This window comes from Tursiops truncatus, chromosome 6 (assembly GCF_011762595.2).
Source record: "Tursiops truncatus isolate mTurTru1 chromosome 6, mTurTru1.mat.Y, whole genome shotgun sequence".
NCBI lineage: Eukaryota > Metazoa > Chordata > Mammalia > Artiodactyla > Delphinidae > Tursiops > Tursiops truncatus.
Window position 1 is genome coordinate 11839154 of NC_047039.1, and position 24814 is coordinate 11863967.

Sequence of the window (24814 nt, forward strand, 5' to 3'; positions counted from 1 at the left end):
ATACAGAAACATGAGACCTGTGGAGACTTGTCTTCCAACGGAAGCCGGAAATGAAAGTGTTCCAGGGGAAAGGAATCCCACATCTGAACGTTGTAAAGTGATCAACGTGACGCAGGTTGGAGAGACTCAGGCCTGCTGTACCTGGCAGGAATTTAGCCTGGATTTCAGTTCCCACAGCTAACTTTGCAGACGTCCTTGATCTCTGTTTCACTCACGAGGAAATAGATTCTGGAAAGATGGTGACTTGCCCGCCTATTCAACCACGGGACAAGAATCGGATCTTCTCAGAGGTCTTCCACTGCCCCTTTCTCTCATTTGTTCCCGCCTTACCCCAGGGGGCAGGCACAAGACTGCCCAAAATAAGTAAGCAACTAATGCAAGAGCGGGCACAGATCTTTGAAAGGGCACTGCAAACTCTTAAGCGGTGAAAAAGCTAACGACGCCGTTAAGATCAGACTTCACTTCGGAACCACGAAGTAAGGAGCTCTGGCTTCTCCCACCTCACGGGCCTGAGATTTCCGGGGACCACTTAAGGAAGAGGCTCCTAGACTTCATTTCCCATTTGAAATCGGAAGTAGGTTGCAGTGACACGGAAGCCCTAGAACACTGCTGGGGTGTTTTTTCCCGGCTAAACTTGCTCGCCTAGGACTGACCGGGATTGCGGAGCATACGGGGCCCACCTCGCTCTTCCGGGGTTTCCCGAGCCGACCGGAACTTGGGCGGAGCCTCCCGAGCGCGCCCAGCGCGATTGGCCGGCACCGCTGTCGCTCAGTGCTCCGAGTGGAAGGGGCTGACCGCCGGCCTCCGCAGGGTCGCGGGAGCCGCGCGGCGGATGGGAGGGGCTGGAGCGAAAGTTGCGGGCGCGGGATCCGGGATCCGGGGCAATGGAAGCGGGGCCCGCCTTGTCCCCCGGGCCTTCCCGCTCCTTCAAGGAGGAGCTGCTCTGCGCCGTCTGCTACGACCCCTTCCGTGACGCCGTGACTCTGCGCTGCGGCCACAACTTCTGCCGCGGGTGCGTGACCCGCTGCTGGGAGGTGCAGGTGGCACCCACCTGCCCGGTGTGCAAGGACCGCGCGGCCCCCGCCGACCTGCGCACCAACCACACCCTCAATAACCTCGTGGAGAAGCTGCTGCGCGAGGAGGCCGAGGGCGCGCGCTGGACCGGCCACCGCTCTCCGCGCCTCTGCCGCCTGCACCGCGGCCAGTTCAACCTCTTCTGTCTCGACGACAAGGAGCTGCTGTGCTGCTCGTGCCAGACCGACCCCCGGCACCAGGGGCACCGCGTGCAGCCGGTGAAGGACACTGCCCACGACTTTCGGGTAAGCGCGGCCGCGTGCTGGAGGTGGCTGAGTGCGCACGTGGACTGGAACCCAGCACCCTGACCCCGCTGCTCCTGCACTCCAGCCTGCCAGAGCTGGTGTGCCCGGTCCCGCCCCTCTTCCCCCTGCCAGCTTGCTGGTGCCTCCTCGGGACCCCCACTCCCTGCCGCTGGTAACATACAGAGGCTGCCTTCTTCATCAAGGCCGGCCCAGGGGCCTGAGATGGAAGGAGAGAGAATGTCAACAGGAAGTGTGAGAACTGGGGTTACAGGATGTTCTCAAGACAGCTCCCCTGCCCCACCACCTCTGAAGGGCTGAGGCCGTGCACCCTTTCTACCACAGGTGTGTGGCCCATGCCACTTTTAGAAGCACAGGTGTGGGTAAGCCCACAACCCTGGAACTTGGCACACTCAAGGTGGAGGTGCAGGACCCCAAGACCTGGCCAAAGATGTGGAGCCTTTTAGATCTCCCCACATCTTTCCCCTCCTTCCCGGGCTGGATCCCTGTATTGTGTAGCTGTGGGGAGGCCTCTGGCCCTGGCCCTGGCCACCTGGTCCCTTCTGGATCACTCTCTCAGCATCCCCCTAGAGTTCCAGTGGCTATAAATAAGGTAAGGAACAACTTTAGGGCAAACTAACATGGAGAAGTTTTTGGCAGAGGAAGGAAGAATGATCAGGAAATAAGGAGTAGCCATCTCAGGGGTTTTCAGATTTTTTGACCTCAGCTAGCACATGGTAAGACATGTTTTTTCCATTGAGACCCAGAACTGCCACATGCATGTATGGTGTCTGTATCAGCTGAAACAAAAGTTCTGTGAAAGTGTCTATTGTACTCAGGTATTTTCTGTCGTTTTATTTTAAAAACTGCACAGGGTGTAAAATATTAATTTATTTCATCACCAACTAAAACCTACTAATACATAGGTCAGACCCACAGTTTGGAGAACCCAGCTCTGCTAGTCTGAAGCTGAGTGTACTGAAAAGGAGGCACTATAAGAATGCCTGTCTCCAGACACTGTTTTAGTTTGTTTGCTTTAATGCCTTTCTTAAGAAATATCAAAAGTTGACAGTTCCATACACATTTTGACAAAGTTCAAGTGAAGGGGAATGTCATCAATATGCTTGTTTGAACCCTACACTAGCTCGGCAATGGGATAAGCCTGTAACTGCTGTCACAGTGGTCCACAGCAGTGCTTTTTCTCCTTCATTTCCCTTGGTAGAAGTGCCAGGTCCTGATTTGGGATAGCTGAAGTAAGTGCTGGGCATTCTGGGGGCTGGGGTTGAGGTAGGGGGCCACCATGGATCGAGTCATGACGAATCACCGTGGGACCGCCAGAAGTATAGATCAGGAAGATGGGCAGGGGTCAAGGCCAAGAGCACTAAGGCAGAACCCAGGGCTGAGCTAAGCCAGGATTCAAGACCAGTGAGCCAGGTGCCCCAAAGTGCATATGGTCTAATGACATCTTTCTGTCTATTCAGCAGATGCCTCGTACTGCTAGGCCCTGGGGATACTGCAGGACACGAGCTAAACAGTAATTCGTACCTTCAAGGAGCTTCAAGCAGAGACTGAGGGGTTAGGAAGTGTTAGCCAGGTGAAGGGGGGTCAGGGAGGGTATTTCAGGCAGAGGCAGCAGCATGTGTAAGGGTCCAGAAGCAGTGACTATCCAGACACTGAGAGAATGAGGGTGGAGTTGCAGAAGGAGCCAGGAGGCCCCAGTCTTGGCCTTTGTTCTAAAGGCTGTAGGGAGCAGTTGGAGGGTTTTAAACAGAGGAATGATGCTGACAGACCAGTGGGCACTCAGGGCTATGTCTGAGGGGGTGAGGAGTCCAGTCCGGAAAGATCTGAGGAGTGTGCTCAGCCTGGTGCTGGGTGGCATCACTCATGCGTTAGACAGCTGTGCGCCAGGACCTATCCTGGGTGCTGAGGCTGCAGAAGTCAGTAAGCCAGAGCCCCTGCCCCCTGGAGCTCGCACTGTAGTGTGGGGACGTCAGCCAGCAAATAGACAAGTTGTCGTTCTGCATGGGTGGATAGGCGGTGGTGGTGGGGACAGTGTGGGAAGGCTGGACAGGTGAGAAGGGGCTGATGGGGAGCCCTGAAAGCTGTCCCATAGGGGCTTTGCGATGAGATGTGTACATTCGAAAGATTTCTTTGGCAACCGTATGAGGGACTCCAGCAAAAATAATCATACCAGCCAACACTTTTTGACCACTAAACTAGGTACCCTGTGCTCTTAAGTGTTTACTTGTCAACACAGTTAATCCTCACAAAAACCCCATGAGGTTGTGTATTAGTTTCCTCTCACTGTTGTAATAAACTGCCTCATACTTTGTGGTTTAACACAGCACAGATTTATTAGCTTACGGCTCTGGAGGTCAGAAGTCCCGACATCCAGGTGTTGGCTCCATGCCCTTTGGAGGCTAGGAGAGGATTTATTTCATTACCTTGTCCAGCTTTTGGAGGCCCCTTCCTTCATCTCTGAAGTGCATCATTCCAACTTCTGCTTCTGTTGTCCCATCGTCTTCTCTACCCCCCTGCCACCCTATCGTAAGGACCCTTGTGATTACAGGGGGCCCCCGCAGACAATCCAGGATAATCTCCCCATCTTAAAATCCATATTTTAATCACATCTACGGAATCCCTTTTGCCGTGTAAGGTAACACGTTCCCAGGTTCTGGGGATTAGGATGTAGACATCTTTGGAGGGGCTGCTATTCAACTTGCTACAAGTGGGTACTGTTCTCCCCATTTTACAGGCAATGACACTGAGTCTCACAGAGGTTAAGCAACTTGTCCAGAGTTAGAACATTTACTGTACAGTTCACCTGGGGCCTTGCTCTGCTCTTACTCTGGTCATGGACTTTTTTTTTTTTTTTTTTTTTTTTGCGGTACACGGGCCTCTCACTGTTGTGGCCTCTCCCGTTGCGGAGCACAGGCTCCGGACGCCCAGGCTCAGCGGCCACAGCTCACGGGCGCAGCCACTCCGCGGCATGTGGGATCCTCCCAGACCGGGGCACGAACCCGCATCCCCTGCATTGGCAGGCGGACTCTCAACCACTGCGCCACCAGGGAAGCCCTGGTCATGGACTTCGATAGAAGCTTCTCTGGTCCCTGCTGGCCCTCTGTTCCGGAGCCGTGAGGGCAGCCGCCTCTGTGTTGTGGGTCCTTAGAGGCTTGTGTGGATGAGAACCATCATCAGTGGGCCGACAGGTGTGGAGTGAGTGCCTGCTCTGTGCCAGGCACAGTGTGTGCATGAAAGGACAGGGTGGTTCAAGCCCCTGCCTTCTTGGAGTCAGGTGGGCATGATCGAATACTAATCACACCAATGGTCAGTCAGAGGCAGTGAAAGCGGTACCTCTAGCATTAGAACGCAGGTCTCCTGACTCCCAGTCTGACGTTTGGCCCGGCTTGCATCTTCAGAGCAAACCAGCCCTGAACCTCCACCAGGTCCCAGGCCTCAGAACTTCCTTGTCTAGACCCCTTTCTTCTCCATCTCACCGGACTGATATGACGGCCATTCTCTGCCCTCCAGCTTCTTCCTGCCCCAGACCCAGCCTCTTCCCCTTCTGGGGTTACCGTCTTAGAATCAGTCTAGCCAAGCCTAATCGAGGTTCATTCCAGGCACCTCTGAAGTCTTCCCCCTTCCAATCCTTTCCCCTTTTCCCAGCTGTTCCGCCTCATCCTGGATCTCTCCTTATGGGCCAGGCCTTCCCAGATCCAGGTTGTACTGGAGGATGTTTACTTGCTTCCTGGCAAGGCCTGTGACCAGGGGCAGGATGGGGTCTTACTGAGCACTGCCCATTGAGGCTCCTGAGTTAGGGGGCCTAGCTCTAGTTGCCATGGTAGACACCTGCTTCTTAAGGAGGACTGACCACCAAGGGGAAAGGAAGAATGGGAGCCTGGATTGGAGTTGGAGAAGAAGGGCATCTGAATGAGATCAGGTTGTCCCAGATGCATCTCTGCAGTCCATTTAAGAAACCCGGAAAATAAACCAGGAGGAGAGTTAAGTTACCTGGGACCAAGTGACACTCAGTAGTAACGAGCTAACACATGCCTGGTGCACTCTTATAAGTAGTGAACGTGGATCCTCACAGCCATCCTGAGCTAGGTAGTGTTCTCATCCCTCCTATCCGGATGAGGAAACTGAGGCGCCGAGAAGTTAAGGAACGTGCTGAAGATCACCCGCTACTAAGTGGAGGAGCTGGGATTTGAACCTGGGTGGCCAAGGGCCAGAGCTCTTAGCTGCTATTTCAATCTGCCTGAAAAACAAATGTTTGAAATACATAGGAAAAATGACACTACCTGGAGACAGATGCCAGAAAATCCTGGTGATGGGCTAGGTGAGCATGTACAGAGAAAACTGCATTCTTCATTTTTATGGTGGCATTTGAGAGACCATGGGCACTTTCTTGCCTTTATCTTTCAGGGTTGGAGCCTGACTGCCCGAGAAAGAGCTTTTGCCAAAGTTCTCACCGGTGGTCAGTGAAAAGGACAAGGTACAGATCAGGCCTCTGAGCTCTCGATCCAGGAGGCCATGGGTGTAGTGGAGAGAACGTCAACGCCGAGTGTATTTGTCAACTGGGCAAGTGGTTAGTTGAGCATCTAGTTTGTGCTGAGACCTGGAGATGTGCAGTGGTTGAAACAGTCTCTACCTTTTCAGAGCAAGCCTTCATTCCGTCTGCAGTTTATGGAGCGCTACTGTGCTCGGTGAGAGGACCAGGCAAGAGGACCTGCCCCCAGGAAGCCTGCAGCCTTTACAGGAAAGTGAAGTGGTGATGCTGAATAGGAAGTTCAGTGGCAGAGGTGTCCACAGAGAGGCAACTAAACTCTACTGGGGAGGCCAAGGTGGCTTTCTGGAGGAAATGAAGAGGGCCTGAGCTTAGTTTTCAAGGCCACGTTGGGATAGTTGGGTGAAGCAGGTGGGAATCGGTGAGAAGCAGCAGTATATGTAGGGCCTCAGAGGACAGAGAACCTGGCTTGTGCTGGACAACCCTGGCTGCACACATAGCTCTAGCACTTTGATAAGTACTTGAAAGGGTGCTGTGACAGGAAATAATATTCTCTGACTGACACCCTTCCCCTTTTCTTTTATATCACACAGCACCTGTGTTAATGGATATTTTGGGTAAAACAATATTGTAAAATCCTTAGGATATTAAAGATGCAGTTGAAATTTGCTGCTTAAGGTATCAAATTGTAATTTTTAAAAACACCTTGTAGACTATATAATCACATTCTGAATCCTTTAGTGTAAATAAAACCTTCCTATTTTGTGTTTATTTATAATTTAAGTCATCTTGAATGTTATAATTGAAGCCAAAATCAGAGCTCTTGCTGGGCTTGGGCCCTGGGTGATGTTCCAGATGTGTCATGGGCCACTTAGCTCCACGCAGGGCAGTGATGACCCTTATTGGTCCTGACCAGCCTTTGCACCAGAGCCCCCACTAGTCTCTGTCATTTCAGGCACTCCTTGGACTACATGCGGGTCCCTGAATGGTGGATCCCATTGTGATCCAAGTGCGTTTAGTGTTAAAATCAGAATATCAGGAGCAAACATGAAAAGTGTATTGTTTAGATTCATTTGAAATCGCACTTTCTCCCTGTAGTATTTCATAGGTTAACCACTAAATGTATATAGGGGAAAAAAGTGGAATAAAAAGTCTACAGTCTAAAAAAAGACAAGGAAGAGAAGAAAAAGACGTATCGAGCAAGCAGGACAGATAGCACAGAACGAGAAGGTGGACTTAAATGCAATTATATTGGTAATTATGTTAAGTACTCCAGTTAAATGACAAAAGCTGTCTGACTGGATAAAAAAACAAAATCCAATTCTGGGCCACTTAAATATGATGAAGTCATTAAATGCAAAAATTGCATTTGCTTAAATTCAGTATCCTTTTGTGATTGAAAAAAAATTAGCAAACTAGGAATAGAAGGAACTTTATTAAACTGCTTAAGAATACCAAAAAACTTATAGCAAATATATTTAATGGTGAAACACTTAGAGTTTTCTTACTGAGAACAAGAAGAAGGCAGGAATGCCTGTTATGACCAATTTTATCCAAGTTTGTATTGGAGAGCCTAGCAAGTAAAGTCAGGAATAAAGGCATAAGGTTTGGAAAGAGGGAAACAACACTGGCATTATATGCAGATAATATGATTGAATCTGCATAGAAATTTCTGTGGCATAGAAAATAAAAAGGTGCTATAGATAAATTATAAATATGTAAATGAGTTTAGACAAAACGTTGGTTTGTAAAATAAAGATTAACAGTTGTATTTATATCAGTAGCAAATAGAAAAATTTAAAAACCATTTACAATAGTATTTTAAAAAAATCAGATATCTGGGAATAAATGTAATGAGAAGTGTGCAGAACTCTGGCAGGGAAAAATAGAAAACTTTGTTGAGGGACATCAAAGAAGACTAAGTGGGAAGATATACCATATTCATAGATTAGAAGACAGTATTTAAAGATGTCAGTTATTCTCAAACTGATCTGTAGAGTCAATTCTATCCCAATCAAAATCCCAACATGATTGTTTTGTGGATTTTGACAAGCTGATTTTAAAATTCACATGCAAGCTCAAAGGGCCAAGAATTGCCAAAGCATTCTTAGGAAATATTTATTAGATGTCAGTTTATATTGTAGCTGTAGAAGTTAAGATCGTGGTACTGGCGCAAGGATAAACAGATGGCCAGGGAAACAGACTGGGGAACCTAGAAACAGATCTGTGTGTGGTGTATGACAGAGGTGGCCTTCAGACCAGTAGGGGGATGGTAGTATTCTTTTTTAAATTAAAAAAAAAAATTTATTGAAATATAGTTGATTTACAATGTTGTATTAGTTTCCAGTTTATTCTTAAATAATGCTTTTGGAGCAAACAAGCTACTGGGTCACACCATTCACAAAATAAACTTCAGGTATCCACATTAGACCCAAATGTGAAAGGAAGGAAAGCTATAACTTTAAATAATGTAGGAGATTATCTTTATGACCTCAGAGGAGGGAGGTATTTCTTAAAACCAACGAGCACTAATTCCAGAGGAAAACACTGATACATTGGATCACACTGAAATTAAGAAATATAAGTGGTACAATAGGAGATACTAGTTATGCATTTAAACCATAAAAGACATACACTGTGTATTTATAATAAATTCTTACATGCCAGTAGGAAAATGGCAGGCAACTCAATAGAAAAAGGGTCAAAGATTTTAATAACAGGTATTTAAAAATAAAGATCCAAATGGTTAATAAACGTTTTTCATTCACATTGCTCATGTGGCATAAATTGGTACACCTGCTTTGGAAAAACGTTTAGCATTTATCTACGAAAGTTGAAGATACACGTACCAGTGGCCCAGCAATTCTACCCCCAGGAAATATTTTGTAGAAGAACCAGTGTACCTGTGCCCTAGGAGACCTATACAACAATGTTCATCCTATTTGTATGACTCGAAGTTGTAAATGACCCAGCTATCCATTGACAACAGAATGGATACCTGATTGTGGTGTATTCATAAAATAAATTACAATGCAACGATGAACGGGTAAACTTACATACAATTATGTATTTGAATCCTACAAACTTTATGTTACGTAGAGGAAGCAAGACACAAAAGAATATATGTAGTTTTATTCCATTAATATAAAGCTCAAAACCAGGCAAAACTAAAGTGTATTATTTAGGTTAGGGATCATACATAGCGGATATAACTCTAAAGAAAAGCAAGGAAGTACCATAGAAATTAGGAGTTTCCTCTGACAGAAAAAAGGGATTAAGGTTCAGAAGGGACATGTCCTGGGTGGTGGTTACAGGGGTGTTCAGTTTATAATTATTTAAGAGATAGCACGTTTATGTCTTATGCAAAGAAAATAAATTGGTGACAACAACAAAGGAGATTGAAAGGTACAAAGTAACTCATTAAATTGGAGAGAAAAGAGAATTCCCTGGCAGTCCAGGGGTTAGGACTCGGCGCTTTCACTTTCACTGCTGTGGGTCAGGGTTCCATCCCTGGTAGGGGAACTAAGATCCCCCAAGCTACACAGCAGGGCCAAAAAAAAAAAAAAAAATTGGAGTGAAAAGGAAGGAATTTCCTCTCATTAAGCTCTTGGTAATTTATAAGAAAAAGTTAAAACTTCTCAAGTTTTCATTTTATAGGCTTTTAAAAATTTGAGGTATAACTTATATACAGTTAGATGCACAGATCTTAAATGTTCAGTTGGATGAGTTCTATTACACACACCCTATACCTGCCACTGCAAACGAAGTAGAGAACATCTCCATCACCCTGGAGGGTCCCTCCTTCTTCCCAGTCAGTCTTCCACCAAGAGGCAACCACTTTCTGATTTATCACCTTGGATTAGTGTTGCCTGATCTTCAACTGCACGTAAATGGAATGATACTGTGTACTCTTCTCCAGAGTAGTATATACATATACCTTTTGGTTCACCTATGTTATGTGTATCAGTAGTTTGCTCCTTTTTTTTACTGCTAAGTAGCTTTCCATTGCATGAATATACCATAATTTACTCACCCATCTCTTGCTGATGGACATTTGGGTCACTTCCAGTTTTTGATTTTCCATAAGTTTTAAAGATGTGTTGTTTAATTTGACATTTATGGGAGGAAAATTTCATTCACATGCTAGGTTGTTTAAGGAATTGGGCAAAGTATGGCCAGGACTATAAGCTTTTATTCTCCAGAACTAAAGAAATTGACATGTTTGATGTCAACAGATTTGGAAATAAGATGACACATTTGGAAACACAAAAGACAACTAGACAACATAGTAGTAGCTCCCTGAATGAAATAGGGTGGGTAGTCTTGTGGTTAAGACTGTGGCCTTTATTCTTGGTCAGTTCTGCAGACAGATCGTGGTTCTGCTGCTAACTGTAATTTTGGCAATTTACTTAACTTTCCTGGGCCTTCTTTTCTCTTCTATATATTAGCAATATAGTGCGTACCTTGCAGAAATGTAAGAATTCAATAGAATGATGTTTATAAAGTACCTAATTTAGTGCCTTGTGCATAGTACATGCTCAGTAATAACTGCTTGCTGGTGGTAATATAAGCATTGGTGCATCTCACCAGCTAGCATCTCAGAGAAGGGCACATTTTATTTAGGGTTGGGATTTGCTGAATTAAAGCAAGACTCTCCAAGTGATTGAAAAGTTTGGGAAGGACAAGGGACTGTCACCCCCTTCCCATCTTCATTACCCCGTAAATCCCGGACTGAAGGTTGAAGGGCAGAAGGTTGGGCCGTGTTGTTTGGGGCCAGCATGCCCCTGGGTAATGTGACTTGCTTCACTCCTGTCATTCACACTTCTTTGGCAAATCGTGGAATTGTCTTTGGGGACCCTATTACGTAACTTTGCAACAATACATCTCGTCCCACAAAATAACACATTGGGATGATATTTCAGTGGTTTTGTGGGACGCTCATGCTAATGTTATTTTGCTGTTGACGAGACACACCTTAGAGGTGATATACTACGGAAAACAGTATTTTTAAAAAATCTGTTAAATATTGTCAAGAAGAACATAAACATGACTAGAATGAATAGAAAACAAAAGCTGCAGAAAAAGAAATCATTTTTTATTTTCTGTAGAAGAGTGGTTAAAAGAATGGACTGTGGAGCAGGACAGATGGGCTAGTTATCTAGTGCTGTGTAACAAATTACCCCAATCATAGTGGCTTAAAACAAAAATGTCTATTATGTCATGGTTTCTGTAGGTCAGGAATCTGGCATGACCTGACTGGTTGTTTCTGCCTCAGGGTCTCATGATGCTGCAGTGTTGGTCGGGGCTACAATCTCATCTGAAGGCCCAAGAAAGCCAGGATCCCACTCAGGCTCACTTGTGTGGTTGGTGGCAGGATTCGGGTCCTTGCGGCTGTTGGTTGGATACCCTCAGTTCCTAGCCCCATGGGCTGCTCCAGAGGGTGGATCACTTCCATGCAAGGGAGCAAGCACGGGAGGGCAAGAAAGGGGTGTGTGCAGACTTTTTGTCACCTCAGTTCATGTCCCATCACTTTTGCCATATTCTGTTGGTTAGAAGCAAGTCACTAGATCCAGCCCACAGGGAGGGGATTCCACCAGGGCATGAGTACAGGGAGGTGGGATCATTGGGGCCATTTTAGAGGCTGTCTCCTTCAATCTGTGCTCTGGCTCCAATGATGGGTGTCCCTCCCACATGCAGAGTATGTTCACCTTCTCCCAAGATTCCCAAGCATCTTGTCCCATTACAGCATCAGCTTGAAGTCCAGAATCTCGCCATCTACATCAGGCCCAGGTGGGGATGAGGCTTTCGAGGACAAATCTGTATTTATCACTCATAACAAATTAGCCTCAAATTTGGCATCTTAAAACAACAAACTTTCTTATCTCACAGGAGGGATCACTGGGAACGATCTTAGAGGCTGCCTGCCACCACTGTTTAGGTTCTCATCCTTGCTCTGCCATGAACTAGCCGTGTGCCCTTGGGCTAGTCACTTCCCCTTTCTGTGCTTCAGTTTTTTCATCGGTAAAAGCGGGCTGATAAAATTACTAATAGGAATAATGTGATGATTAAGTGACGTAATGTGTAAAGTAATTAGCAAAGTCCCTGGCACATAGCAAATGCTCAATAAATGGTAGTCATTTATAATTAATGCTGTTAGAATTGTTATTTTTCCAAAGAGAAAACTTGTGAGGCTTTTTCAGAATGTAGAGGGAAAAGGATAAAGATGGAGAGAAAATGCTAGGCCTGGGATACAAAAGGTCAGAATCCAACCTAAAACCAGCAGTGGTTCCTCTAGGAGCCCAGGGAGATCAGAGCAGAGGTTAAATTTATAAAACAAAAACTAAGCAAGAAGTATTTGAATCTGCTGATTAAAGTCTTTCACACGATCCAAGCACTACTAGAATATCAGGATAAGGCAGGGATGCGGGGAGACGTGTACAGTAGCCCCTCTGTAGTTACAGGTTCCACACCTGTGGATTCAACCAATGGGAGATCAAAGATATTCGGGGGGGGGGGGAAATCCAGAAAGTTCCAAAAAACACAACTTGAATTTGCCACTCTGGCAACTATTTACATAGCATTTACATTGTACTTACAACTACTTACATAGCATTTTATACAAATACGACACCTTTTTTATATAAGGGACTTGAACATCCTTGGATTTCAGTATCCGTGGGGATCCTGGAGCCAATCCCCTATGGATACCAAGGGAAGACTGCAGTTTAGATAAGGCCCTGTGGGAAGAACTGGGTCATCCCCACTATCAGGCCTATTCTTTCGTGACTGCAGACCAGTCCAGTTCAGAAAGTCACCAAGGGAGCCTGTGAGTACATTGTCTTTACCGTCGGGCCCACAGCTCGGGTTCATGGCCCAGCCTTCACCAGCTTTAGGCCAAGCGGGATGGCTTCTGTGCTGTCCCGTGACCAGTGTGGGAGGGAACAGGTCCCTTTACCTCCTCTCCCTGTCTCTCCATCTGTATCAGGTATAAACGAAGGGGCTGGGTTAGAGGCTATCTGAGGCCCTTTATGCTGTACCCCATCCAGTTCAATGTCAGGGCTGTGCTTTTCCAGCTGTGTCCCACAGCACGTGGCCGGACCGGGTTCAGTAAATGTGGTCGAGTGGTACCCACGGTGATGTGCAACTCCCGCTGTGATGTGGCGTGCTGCATCCCTGCCCGGCCTCCACCCTAACCTGCATCCTTGCCTCCTTCTCGCCCCTCACGGCAGGCCAAGTGCAGGAACATGGAACACGCGCTGCGGGAGAAAGCCAAGGCCTTCTGGGCCATGCGGCGCTCCTACGAGGCCATCGCCAAGCACAATCAGGTGAGTGACGCTGGGGCTGAACGGGGCGACGGGGACACCCGGGGTTGCTGCGGGGAGAGGTGCAGGTGGGCCGGCCCTGGCCATGCTGCTGCCCACAGGGTCGGCCTTTGCCAGCCCTGATGGCCTCGCACAGCCTTGCCCTCGGATGCCGGTTGTGGCTGCGTGGCCTCTTTAGGCACCATGCCAGCGGCCATGGAGCAGCTTCAACAGCCCCCTGCACCACCTGCCCTGTGGTTTCAGGCTGGCAGCACGTGCCACGCTGCACCGCTTGCCCGGCCGCTCAAGCCAGCGGCACCCTCATTCTCACTCCCCACGTCCATGGTCTCCAGAATGCATCCGTCCGTTGACAGTCATGCTGCACTGCCACCATCCTGGTCCAGGTCCCCATTGTTTTTTTCCCTGGCCTCCTACCCGGGCCCCGTACTTCCACTCTTGTCCTGCAGTCCACACTCCCTGGAGTGGGCTGATCTTTTCTAAAGATAGATCGATTGTGTCACTCCTCTGCTTAAAACTGTCCAGTGGTTTCCATGGCACCCGTGGCACAGTCCAGACTCCTCACCATCCAAGGGCCTCATCCAGCCTCCATCTGCCCCTCAGCTTCATCTCCTCCCAAGCTCGGCCTGTGCCGTGTGCCTGGCTGGCCTGGTGCAAGATGCGGTGGGGACACCTAGGGAGTGTCCATGTGTCCAAGTGACAGCTGCTGTCTGTCCATCCCAGGCGCTGTGGAATTCTCAGGAGGTCAGGTGTGAAAAGTCCAGGATTCCAGCTTCATTAATGCTTTTCCTCTAAAGCCAGTCAGTCCAGGTGGATGAAAAATGAAAGTTTTGTGTTTCCCTGTTTATTGAGGGGCTGCCACTGCCAGCATGGGAGTGGCTGGAGCTGAATTTACACTGGCTGGTTTTTCCTGTCTACTCTGTTTTTTATCTTTTGGTGTGATAAGAATCATCCCAGATTTCACTTTTTCCCTCTATGCGTTATCAGTCTTTTTACCTGATATTTCAACAACGCCATCTCTCCTCATATGCATTTCTTTGTTTATTAATAAGTGTGTACATCCTTTCACAAGTATAACAGCCATTTGCATTTCTTCTGTGAAGTTCACATTCTTTTTCTTGGAATGTTTGTCTTTTCTCCTTGCGCGTTCATAAGAACACAATTCGAGTTGTTTTTCCAGAATTTGTCATGGAATTGTACTTATGTATTTAGTCTCTTGCCATGTAAAACTTCTTATTTTTACATGTATCCAATTATCTCATTCTTTCTTTGAGACTTCTCAATTTCATATCATGATAAGAAAGGTCTTTCTCATTCCAAGATGAGAAATAGGTCTCTGCTTTTTCTTTGAGTATATTTATGGTTTTGTTTTAACTGTTATTTTAAATGCTTTCCGTAGTTATGATTAGGAGTGTGCGTATTATTAATGATTCCGTTTTAAAATAAAAACTTCCTACTATTTTGTTGGTAAGCCTCTCTATCAAATTTGAGGTCCTAATATTGGAAGGCAAATAATTTGTTTTAAACGATTAGACATTGGATTTTATTTTATTTATTTACTTATTTTGGCCATGCAGTGCTGCATGCAGGATCTTAGTTCCCTGACCAGGGATTGAACCCCTGCCCCCTGCAGTGGAAGTGCGGAGTCTTAACCACTGGACATCCAGGGAACTCCCGGGAAGGCAAATAATTTTTTAAAATCTTTGCTGTTTGCAACAGGTCACGTCTGTGATTCAGGGCTTCCCTCACTATTGCACAACCTATACAGGTACAGAGTATTGCTGAGGAATTTATAGGACTACAGTTGTCATCTATAAGCAGTGATTTGATTTTATTTTTCATGTATCAAAACAACCTCATTAGGCTGTTTGACTTATTTTAAACTTATAAATTCGTGCTAAGAAAGCTGCATGTATATTTTGTCTTTCGAGGTTTTGCATGTGATTTCTCCTGAAAAATGGAGTTCCTTTGCTAAACATCTGGGAGCCAGATGTGGTGGCTGAGGCCCCCTCCCGCCCTCTGCTGCAGGTGGAGGCTTCCTGGCTGGAAGGGCGAATCCGGCAGGAGTTTGACAAGCTTCGAGAGTTCTTGAGAGTGGAGGAGCAGGCCATCCTGGATGCCATGGCCGAGGAGGCCAGGCAGAAGCAGCTTCTGGCCGAGGAGAAGATGAAGCGGCTGGCAGAAGACACGGAGGCCCTGGCCCATGAGATTGAGCGGCTGCAGATGGAGATGAAGGAGGATGACGTTTCCTTTCTCATGGTGAGGAGCTCAACGTCCAGAGTCAGTGACAGGGACCAGACGTTCAGGGGCCAGCGGGGAGCCTGAGGCCAGCGGCCCTGGCCGACCCAGCCTTCCCGTAGCTTCCGGACCCCAGGTTGGAGGAGCTTCCAGATGAGGTGCTTGGCTTGTGTCAGGAGGCGTAGGAGCTTTTTTTTTTTCATAGGAGCTTTTAATCAAGACCTTGAGGGCCTCTCCACTCCTCTCTGCCTCTCTCCTTCCCTCCTCCTCCCTCTCCCTTCCTCTCTTGCACTTATTCTTCCTCTCTCATTTTTTGTTTCTTCTCTCTTGACTCCTTCTTGATACAGTAGAGTACTTTTTAAATTATTTTTTATGCGCCACTTCTCTAGATTTATGGAAAGTTTCCATTCTGTAGGTTATCTTTTCACTTTCTTGATGACATCCTTTGAAGCACAAAAGTTTTCCATTTTGCTGAAGTCCTATTTATCTGTTTTCTTTTGCTGTTTGCGCTTTTGGTGTCATATCTAAGAAACCATAGCCTGATCCAAAGTCATGAGTTTTATAGTCTTGTCTCTACATTTAAGTCTGATCCATTTGGAGTTAATTTTTGTATATGGTACAAGGTGGGAATCCAGCCTTTTGCATGTGGATACCCAATTGTCCCAGCACCATTTGTTAAAGACCTTTCTTTTCTCATTGAATGGTCTTGGCACCCTTGTTGATAACCAGCCGACAGTAAATACGAGAGTTTATTTCTAGACTTTCAGTGTCCATTGATCTATATGTCCTTATGTTAGTACCACACCATCTTGTTTAGTGTTGCTTTTAATGAGGTTTTTTTTTAATTGAGGTATAGTTGATTTACAATATTATATTAGTTTCAGGTGTTCAGCATAGTGATTCAAAATTTTTATAGATTTATATTCCATTTAAAGTTATTAGAAAATATCGGCTATATTCCCTGTGCTGTAAATATATCCTTGTAGCCTATTTATTTTGTACATAGGAGTTTGTGTCTCTTCATCCCCTCTCCTTATCTTGCCCCTCCCCTCTTCCCCTTCCCTACTGATAACCACTAGCTTGTTCTCTATATCTGTGAGTCTGTTTTATTACATTCGTTTGTTTAATTTTTTTTTATATTCCACACATAAGTAGTAACATACAGTATTTGTCTATCCCTGACTTATTTCACTTAGCATGATATTGTTATTGCAAATGCCAAAATTTTATTCTTTTTTTATGGCCGAGTAGTAACTTTTAATAAGTTTTGAAACCAGAAAGTGTGAGCCACCAACTTTGTCCTTTTCCAAGATTGTTTTGGCTCTTCTGAGTCCCTTGAATTTCATATCAATTTTAGTATCAGCTTATCAGTTTCTGCAAAGAAGCCAGCTGTTATTTTGCTAGGAATTGCATTGAATCTGTAGATCAGTTTGGGGGGGGGGGGTATTGCCATCTTAACAATATTAAGTCTTCTGATCCATGAACATGGGATGTATGGCTCCTTTTGAGGTCAGAAACTCATGTTTTCTCTGTGTCTCTGTTTGTGTCTCTGTTTTTTTCTTTTTCAGAAACACAAGAGCCGAAAACGCCGGTAAGTTGACAAGGCTGGTAGAGGGGAGGGGAGGAGTCAGCAGAAATACCAGGGGTGCAAACTCCCATGGCTCCAGGGCCAGGCATGTAATGAGACTGGCTGGGTGCAATACAGAGGGAGCAGGGGGACTGACCAGGTGGAGAGCCCTCTTTCAAGGCACCCACTTCTGATTTGCACTGGTGCAGTGTTGTTTTCCTGAGTGTGCAACGTGACCATTCCCTGTGTGGGGAGAGAGTGCCATCGTGCGCGGGGACTGTAGTTCTCTGGGGGCCGGCCCCCTACCTCTGAGAGCCTCAGGACATGCTGGTTTGTGTTGATGGTTGTAGAGTTCACAGGGATGAATATGGAAGAACTGTGTCCCCGTCAGAGCTGTACAAAGATGGAAGAAAGTGCTTTGGGCAGTAGTGAGTTCCCTGTCACTGGAGGTGTTGAAGCAAAGGCCAGTGACACCTTCAAAATGTGGGACTAGAGGACCCTTAAGCTGCCTTCCAATTCATGTACCCTGTGAGCTGATGTGTTCGTGTGATTTCTGCCCACATGCATGTCTGAGAACCTCCTATTTATATTCATCCCAGTGGGGGCAGGATGGGCTCAAGTACTGAGTCCTGAAGGGGTGTGAGCTGCCCAGTTGGCTCCTCTTGTATTGAGTAAGATGGCCAGGGAGTCTAGGCCTGAGGCAAGGGATCCTATTTCCAGCTGACCCAGTTAGGTCCCAGGATGCATGGCCCTGGCCCAGCACACCAGGCCCAATTTTCCTTTCCCAGCCTCTTCTGCACGATGGAGCCGGAGCCTGTCCAGCCTGGTATGCTCATCGACGTTTGCAAGTACCTGGACTCCCTGCAGTACCGAGTCTGGAGGAAGATGCTCGTGTGTGTCGAATCTGGTGAGAGGGGCCCAGGCGGGTGTAAGAGCAGGGAGGTCATGCAAGGCAGAGAGCCAGCTGAACTCACTCCTTCCAGCTTCCCACCCCTCTTCCTCCTCCCCCCACTGGTCCCTTCTCTAGCCTCTTTCATTCAAGCCCCTGTGCCCTACTCCCCTTCTTGCCCCACTGCTCAAACCCCTCCTGGCCGAACCCTTCCTTTTTGGGTCCTGACTCTTGGCCACCTCTTCAGAAAGAGCAACTGACTTCCCTTTCTATTCCGAAACGTATTGTATATATAATATAATGAAAGAGTTCCTCAGTTCAGGGGTGCCTCTCCAAGGTGATTCCAGCCCACATGAGTCACTATATCATGTGCTGTGGACTGAATGTTTATATGTCCCCCCGCCCTCCGAATTCATATGTTGAAGCCCTAACTTCCATGTGATGGAATTTGCAAGCAGGGCCTTTGGGAGGTGATTAGGGTTAGAAGAGGTCATGAGGGTGGGGCCCTATGATGGGGTTAGTGCCCTTTTAAGAAGAGACACAAGAGAGTTGGCTTCCTCTCTCTCTCTCCCTCCCCCGTGTGAGGACACAGCAAGAAGGTAGCCATCTATAAACCAAAGAGGGCCCTCACCAGCAACTGAGCATGCTGGTACCCTTGGTCTCTGAATTCCAGCCTCCAGAACTGTGAGAAATATAGTTCTGTTGTTTAAGCCACCCAGTCTCTTGATACTTTTGGAGTAGCAGTCTGAATGTGATTTTACAGGGAGGAATGTCAGTAACCCAGGGGCATGTTACGTGCTTTTGTTAGATGTCACAGGCATCGTGTCAGGGTCAGGATCCCTGCCTTCATTGGCTTCCTGTGGCTGTCCGAACAAGGGACAAAGACTAGACGCTTTAAAATGGCAGAAATTTATTCTTCTGGAGGCTTGAAGTCCAAAGCCAAGGTGTCAGCAGGGCCGTGCTCCCTCTGAAACCTGTAGGGGAGGATCCTTCCCTGCCGCTTCCTACCTTTTGCTATTTGCTGTCAGACCTTGGCTGGTGGCTGCAGCACTTTGACCTGTGCCTCCAATATCACAGGACTTTTCCCCATTATGTGTCTATGTCTCTTCTCCTCTTTTGTAAGGACAACATTCATATTGGATTAAAGGCCCCCTCTACTCCAGTCTGATCTCATCTTAAATACTTACATCTGCAACAACCCCATTCTCAAATAAGGTCACCTCCTGAGATACTGGGGGTTAAGACTTGAACATAGCTTTCTGGCAGGGCACATTTCAACCCATAACACCACCCCTCAGCCCAGGGCAGCCGCCTCCATGCACTGGGCCCCGTGGGACACAGTCTGTCAGTTTAGGGGGACCGGAGGCATCAGGCTGGCCTGACAGCAGGGCGGGCTGTCAGGTTTGCTGATTTCACCCACTCTCTTCCCACGGCCCACCCAGTGCCTTTCAGCTTTGATCCCAACACTGCGGCTGGCTGGCTGTCCGTGTCAGACGACCTCACCAGTGTCACCAACCACGGCTACCGGGTCCAGGTCGAGAATCCGGAGCGCTTCTCATCAGCACCCTGCCTGCTGGGCTCCTGCGTCTTGTCGCAGGGCTCGCATGCCTGGGAGGTGGACCTGGGGGCACTGCCGAGCTGGCGCGTGGGCGTGGTGCGGATGCGCCAGGACGCGGGCGCCGAGGGCCACTCGCACAGCTGCTACCACGACACGCGCTCGGGCTTCTGGTACGTGTGCCGCACACAGGGCGTGGACGGCGACCACTGCGTGACCTCGGACCCCGCCACATCGCCCCTGGTCCCCGCCATCCCGCGCCGCCTGCGCGTGGAGTTGGAGTGCGAGGAGGGTGAGCTGTCCTTCTACGACGCGGAGCGCCACTGCCACCTGTACACCTTCCACGCCCGCTTCGGGGAGGTACGGCCCTACTTCTACCTGGGCGGCTCGCGGGGGGACGGGCCCCCCGAGCCGCTGCGCATCTGCCCCCTGCGCATCACCGTCAAGGAGGAGCTGGATGGCTGAAGCCTGCCCTGCCTGATATCGCCGGGTCTCGCGCCCCGGTCCCGTTTTCTTTCTGTCTCTTCCCGAAGGCACACTTGCCTTGGTACCTCTCTGCCTCCCGCCTTCTTGCCAGGATCTTCCTACTGGCCATCCTGTCCTTTTCTGTGGCGCCAGGCCATGTACCTCCTCTCTCATTTTTGGTCCCTTCTCTACCCACCTTTGAAAGTTATCCAGGAGACACCTCCCTGATTAGGCTTTTTCCAAAGTTGTGGCATCCTCTGGATGTGAATTTTCTGATTCACATTCTAAGATTGCTGGCATAATGTTTGCTTCTAAGAATGGGTCTGTTTAAAAATGTAAGTTTCATCATTTTCCGAGAGTGGTGAGGCCAGCAGACTGGAAGAGGACTGCTGTTGAGAAGAGTTTGTTACTCACAGTCTCCAGGAGGAGGACCCTGCCGTGGTGGGGGTGGGGTGGGGTTTGGGAAGCACCAGGGTCCTTAGGAGGCAGGGGGCGTGAGGGGAAAGCTTGGGTGGGAGACTTATTGTGCTTTTCAAGGGAAGGAACAGGCCAGGCAGGGTAAGTGGGTTTATGATTGGCAAGTTGGAATACTTTTGACCAGCACTAGGGCGCAGGGGCTGCCCCTAGGGATGATTAGGACAGGGGGATATTGGCCTGGAGTGGAGGAGCCCTGTGAGAGCCTGATACAGGAGGTGGTTGGGGGGTATAGCTCTGCGTGTAGAAGGTTGGCTGCATTTGAAAGGCGTGCTCATAGGGGAGTTGTTTGCTGTATCTAGGAATTTGCTAGCCGGAGAAGCCCCAGATGCCAGTGTCAAGATTACAGAAAAGAAGAAAATACAGTTAATACAGGACCATTGCCATGGCTTTGGGGAGGACCCATGGCTAGGCTTGTCTGTCACTTTATACCAGTATTTAAAACTGCTCCAGGGGCCTCCCTGGGGCCCTTCAGGGTGAGGTTGGGGGCAAGACTGCCCATCAGCTCGGCTCTGATTTATTGATTTACACTTCTTGGATGATTTCCTGTGAACAGAGGTTCCAGAGCACTTAAAAACACACAATTTAAAAACCATGGTTCCCTCTGTGGGCCTCACTTTCCTCATCTGCAATGAGATTGTAGGCCTGGAAGGTGGTGCCCTTCTGTAATTGTGTGGAGCATCTTCCTCTGATTCTTCTCACAAAGGTACAGAAGGGAGGGAAAGAGGGGCCCTTTCAGTTAGGAAGGAAGGAAGGGGACGCGGTCCAGGGGAAGTACAAGGAGGGAGGGAGCTCCAGGGCTCTTGTCTTTGCTGACCTCAGCCTGCTCGTTCTTGTTCTCCTGGCTTTTGTGTTCTCATCCTGATTTCTTCTCCCTCTGCCATGCCTACAGACTCCTACCTCCACCTTTTCTTCCTCATACCTGCCTGCAGAGAGTTTTTAATTGTCAACTCACTGTGTCCTGGGACAGTACTGTAAAAGGAAATGTTTTCCCACTGGAGCAGTGTTCTAATGGGGCGCTTTCCTGACCAAGGGCTCACAAACTTTCTCCTGCTTGTGTCCCCTGGTTCACAGAAATGGACATTTTAAGCAGAAATGATGACTCAAAACTAAATATTGGTTATAAATGGGATGTGTACATCATTGGCAGCCATGGGGAGGGACGTGGTAGGATATGCCACTGAGTGAAGGAAGAGCAGGCGTGGGCAAGGGGGTGAGGATGTTGGCAAACAGGTATGAGCTGAGCAGGGCCCTGCTAAAGGCTCTCAGACTCAGCAAAGCTCAAGGCACTTTGCAGCCAACACATCTGAGTCCTGTGTGCACTTTCTACCATAAAGTATTTATCTAGCCCATCAAATATAATTTCTACATAATAATCTTGACCTGAAATTATTTTGTTAGTTGTAATAAACTTATAAAAAATGTTTTTCCTTTCCACCTTAGGTGTTGGAAGAGGTTTTCTTAGAGGATAATTTGCATAGCCTAGGGCCCTTTTTACCAAAATGAAAAATGATATTTGAGCTAAAGCCCACTTTGTCTTTTGACATTTTCCTTTCAGTGTTGTTGTAAACAAAAGTTCATTCACCTTGTATTCCACCTTTTTTGTTTTTATTATTGGATAATCTATTGTATGGATATTCTACATTTTATTTATTCTTCAGTTGGTGGAAATATTTCGATTGTTTCCACTTTTTGCCGTTATGAATAACGCTACTGTGAACACTTGAGTACAAGATTTTGTGTGGACATAGGTTTTTCGTTCTCTTGGGTATGTATCTAGGTGTAGACTTGCTGGATCATGTGGTAACTCTGTTTAACCTTCTGAGGGACTGCCAGGGACTTCCCAGTGTGGCTGCACTATTTTATAGTCTTACCAGCAGGGTATGGGGGTTCCAATTGCTCTGTATTCTCATCAACGCTTGTTATTGTCTGTATTTTAACTTAGCCATCCTAGGGGTGTGAAGTGGTATCTCATTGTAGTTTTGACTTGGATTTCCCTGATGCTTAATGGTATCAAGCCTCTTTTCATGTGCTTATTCTCCATTTGTTTATCTTCTTAGGAGAACTGACTTCAGATCCTTTGCCCATTTTTAACTGAGCTTTTTGTCTTTTTACTGTTGAGTTGCAAGACTTCTTTATATACTTTCTAGATACAAGTCCCTTATCACATACATGATTTGCAAAAATTTTCTGCCACTCTGTGGGCTGTCTTTTCACTTGCTGGAAGATGTCCTTTGAAACACAAAAGTTTTAATTTTGATGATGTCCAGTTTATTTTTCCTTTCGTTGCTTGTGTATCCTAGATCTCTTACCTTTGACACTGCCCTTAAGCTCAGAGACTCCAGATTCTGGATTTTGGCTCCGGCTTGGGCATTTGTCCTGCTGACAAGGAGCCCTAGTCCAAGAGCCCGTTCCTTCTTCCCTTGAGCCCTCCTACTGCCGCCTCCCTCTCTCACTAGCCCCCATTTCACTCTCCTGCTCAATGTGACATCCAGGCTGGAGGTTGACTTAATGATTCATGAGCTACCTGAGCCTTTTGAGCCTCTGCTCCCTCATCTAAATGAGGATTAGGATACCTACCTCAGGCTGTTGTGGGGATTTCAGTGTACAAATGCCATGTGGTATATCCTAAACATAGTATAGATGTAATACCTGTTGGCTAATTCTTCAGAAAATGGGAGGTTTTGAATGTTGACCTTACGAATCATGTTAATGAAAAATCCCAAAGGAACCTGAGAAATGTAAGTTATCCAATATTGGGAGCGCTCAGATTTCTTGAGACTTGTAACAAGATTGTATACACAAAACTTATGTTTATGACAAATTTCAGTAACATGGGAAAATGGTTATGTTGTGATGACCGAGAAGACTAGGATTTATATGTATAGACATGCAACACACACACAAAGACCATTTGTCTCTAATTTGTGTGTGTTGTTTGATTAGATCATCCATTTATGTGGCTGTAAAATCCAAAGGTACAAAAGGTTCTAGAACAGTCTCCCACTTCTGCCCAAACACTCAGCTCCCTTCCTTGTGGGCAGTCATTACCATTGAAAAATCCTTCCAGAGAGATTTTATGTACAGCAATACTCTTGTTTTATGAGTATGTTCTGGTTCCCCCAATACACCGTAATTTAAAAGCAGATACTCTAGATCTGTATCTCTAAGCAACCCAACAAGAGGAGAACACTCAAAATAAAGGATGTTATTCAAATAATTTCCTCCCCTCCAGGGGGAGGTTTGTTATGGATATTTTCATGCAGTCAGTTCACTGGTGGATTCAGCTTTTCATTGTTTATTTCACCCTAGGGTTTTAAAACAGGGAAAAACAAAGTGGAATTTAGTTGCTCCTGACATTGGAAGACAAAACTTACACTTGAGACCTCAACATATGTTTTTAAAATCTCAATCCTCACCCAGGTGTCCAGTGACCTACATAGCTAGTGGTTAAGAGGCTGGGCTGTGGGATGGGCAGCCTGGATTCAAACTCTGCCTCAGCCACTGTGTCACCTTGGGAGAGTTATTTAACTTCTCAGTGCCTTAGTTTCATCATGTGAAAGGATGGAGATGATATCTTAAGATTAATGGAGATAATAACCTACTTCATAAGGTGGTTATGAGATTAAGTGAGCAAATGTGTAAAGCACTTAGGATAGGGTCTGGCATATACTTTGCCGTTGATAGTTTACCGTTGTTTCCCCTGGCTCTGCTACTCCATAGCTCTGTGGCTTCAGATAAAGCCATTCGACTTCTCTTCTGTAAACGGGGAAACAAAGACGCGGGCATGATTTTTTCAAGGTCTTTTCCAGTTCTAATGTCCTGTGATTCATAATTTGTGTCCCTAGCGAAGGCTGGGATCCTGCACGCAGTAGGGGCTGCTGATTTAGGGTGCTGCTGTCGACCAGTATCCAAGACCCTGCAAGTGGTACCAGAAGGCTTGCCTCATGTTTGAGTCTGGAGAAAAAGAAAACGAATGAGTCGTAATGTGTGAAGGATAGAAAAGTTATTCCAGAGAGCAGCAGGTCTTGAAACTTTGTTCCTAAGATTAGTAATCAATCATGCACAATAAAATTGTACTGTCATGTTCCACAGATGGCTCATGTGCTTGTTTGTGGGAGGTTAAAGATGATGTTAGTGGACTTCCCTGGCAGTCCAGTGGTTAAGGCTCCACGCTTCCAATTCAGGGGGCACAGGTTGGATCCCTGGTTGGGGAACTAAGATCCCACATGCTGTGCAGCCAAAAATAATAAAATAAAATGATATCAAATATTGACTCGCATGCACTGTGAATATGATCTCTGTGGCGGCAGAGCTGTTGGATTGGGCAGAAGATGACTGTTGATTGTTCGTGGTGGGGACTGAAGCAGGTCCCTTCAGTTTTCAAAAAGAAACTGCATCTTCTCACATGCGCCTGTGTCACCCATTCCTTCCCCAGCCACGACTAGTGGACTGAGCAAGATGGATCACTGGCTGTGAAAGCC

The 24814-nt window shown here is 47.0% G+C and overlaps 1 protein-coding gene across 1 annotated transcript; it reads left to right on the plus strand.

The window, feature by feature from the left end:
• Positions 1 to 739: 739 nt before the first annotated feature.
• TRIM35 (tripartite motif containing 35) lies at positions 740 to 24422 on the plus strand. The gene is made up of 6 exons (XM_019941327.3): positions 740 to 1319; positions 13053 to 13148; positions 15171 to 15401; positions 16949 to 16971; positions 17736 to 17854; positions 19279 to 24422. Exons 1-6 carry the CDS (start codon positions 885 to 887, stop codon positions 19854 to 19856), a joined length of 1482 nt encoding a protein of 493 aa, XP_019796886.1. The 5' UTR covers positions 740 to 884; the 3' UTR covers positions 19857 to 24422.
• Positions 24423 to 24814: the final 392 nt, after the last annotated feature.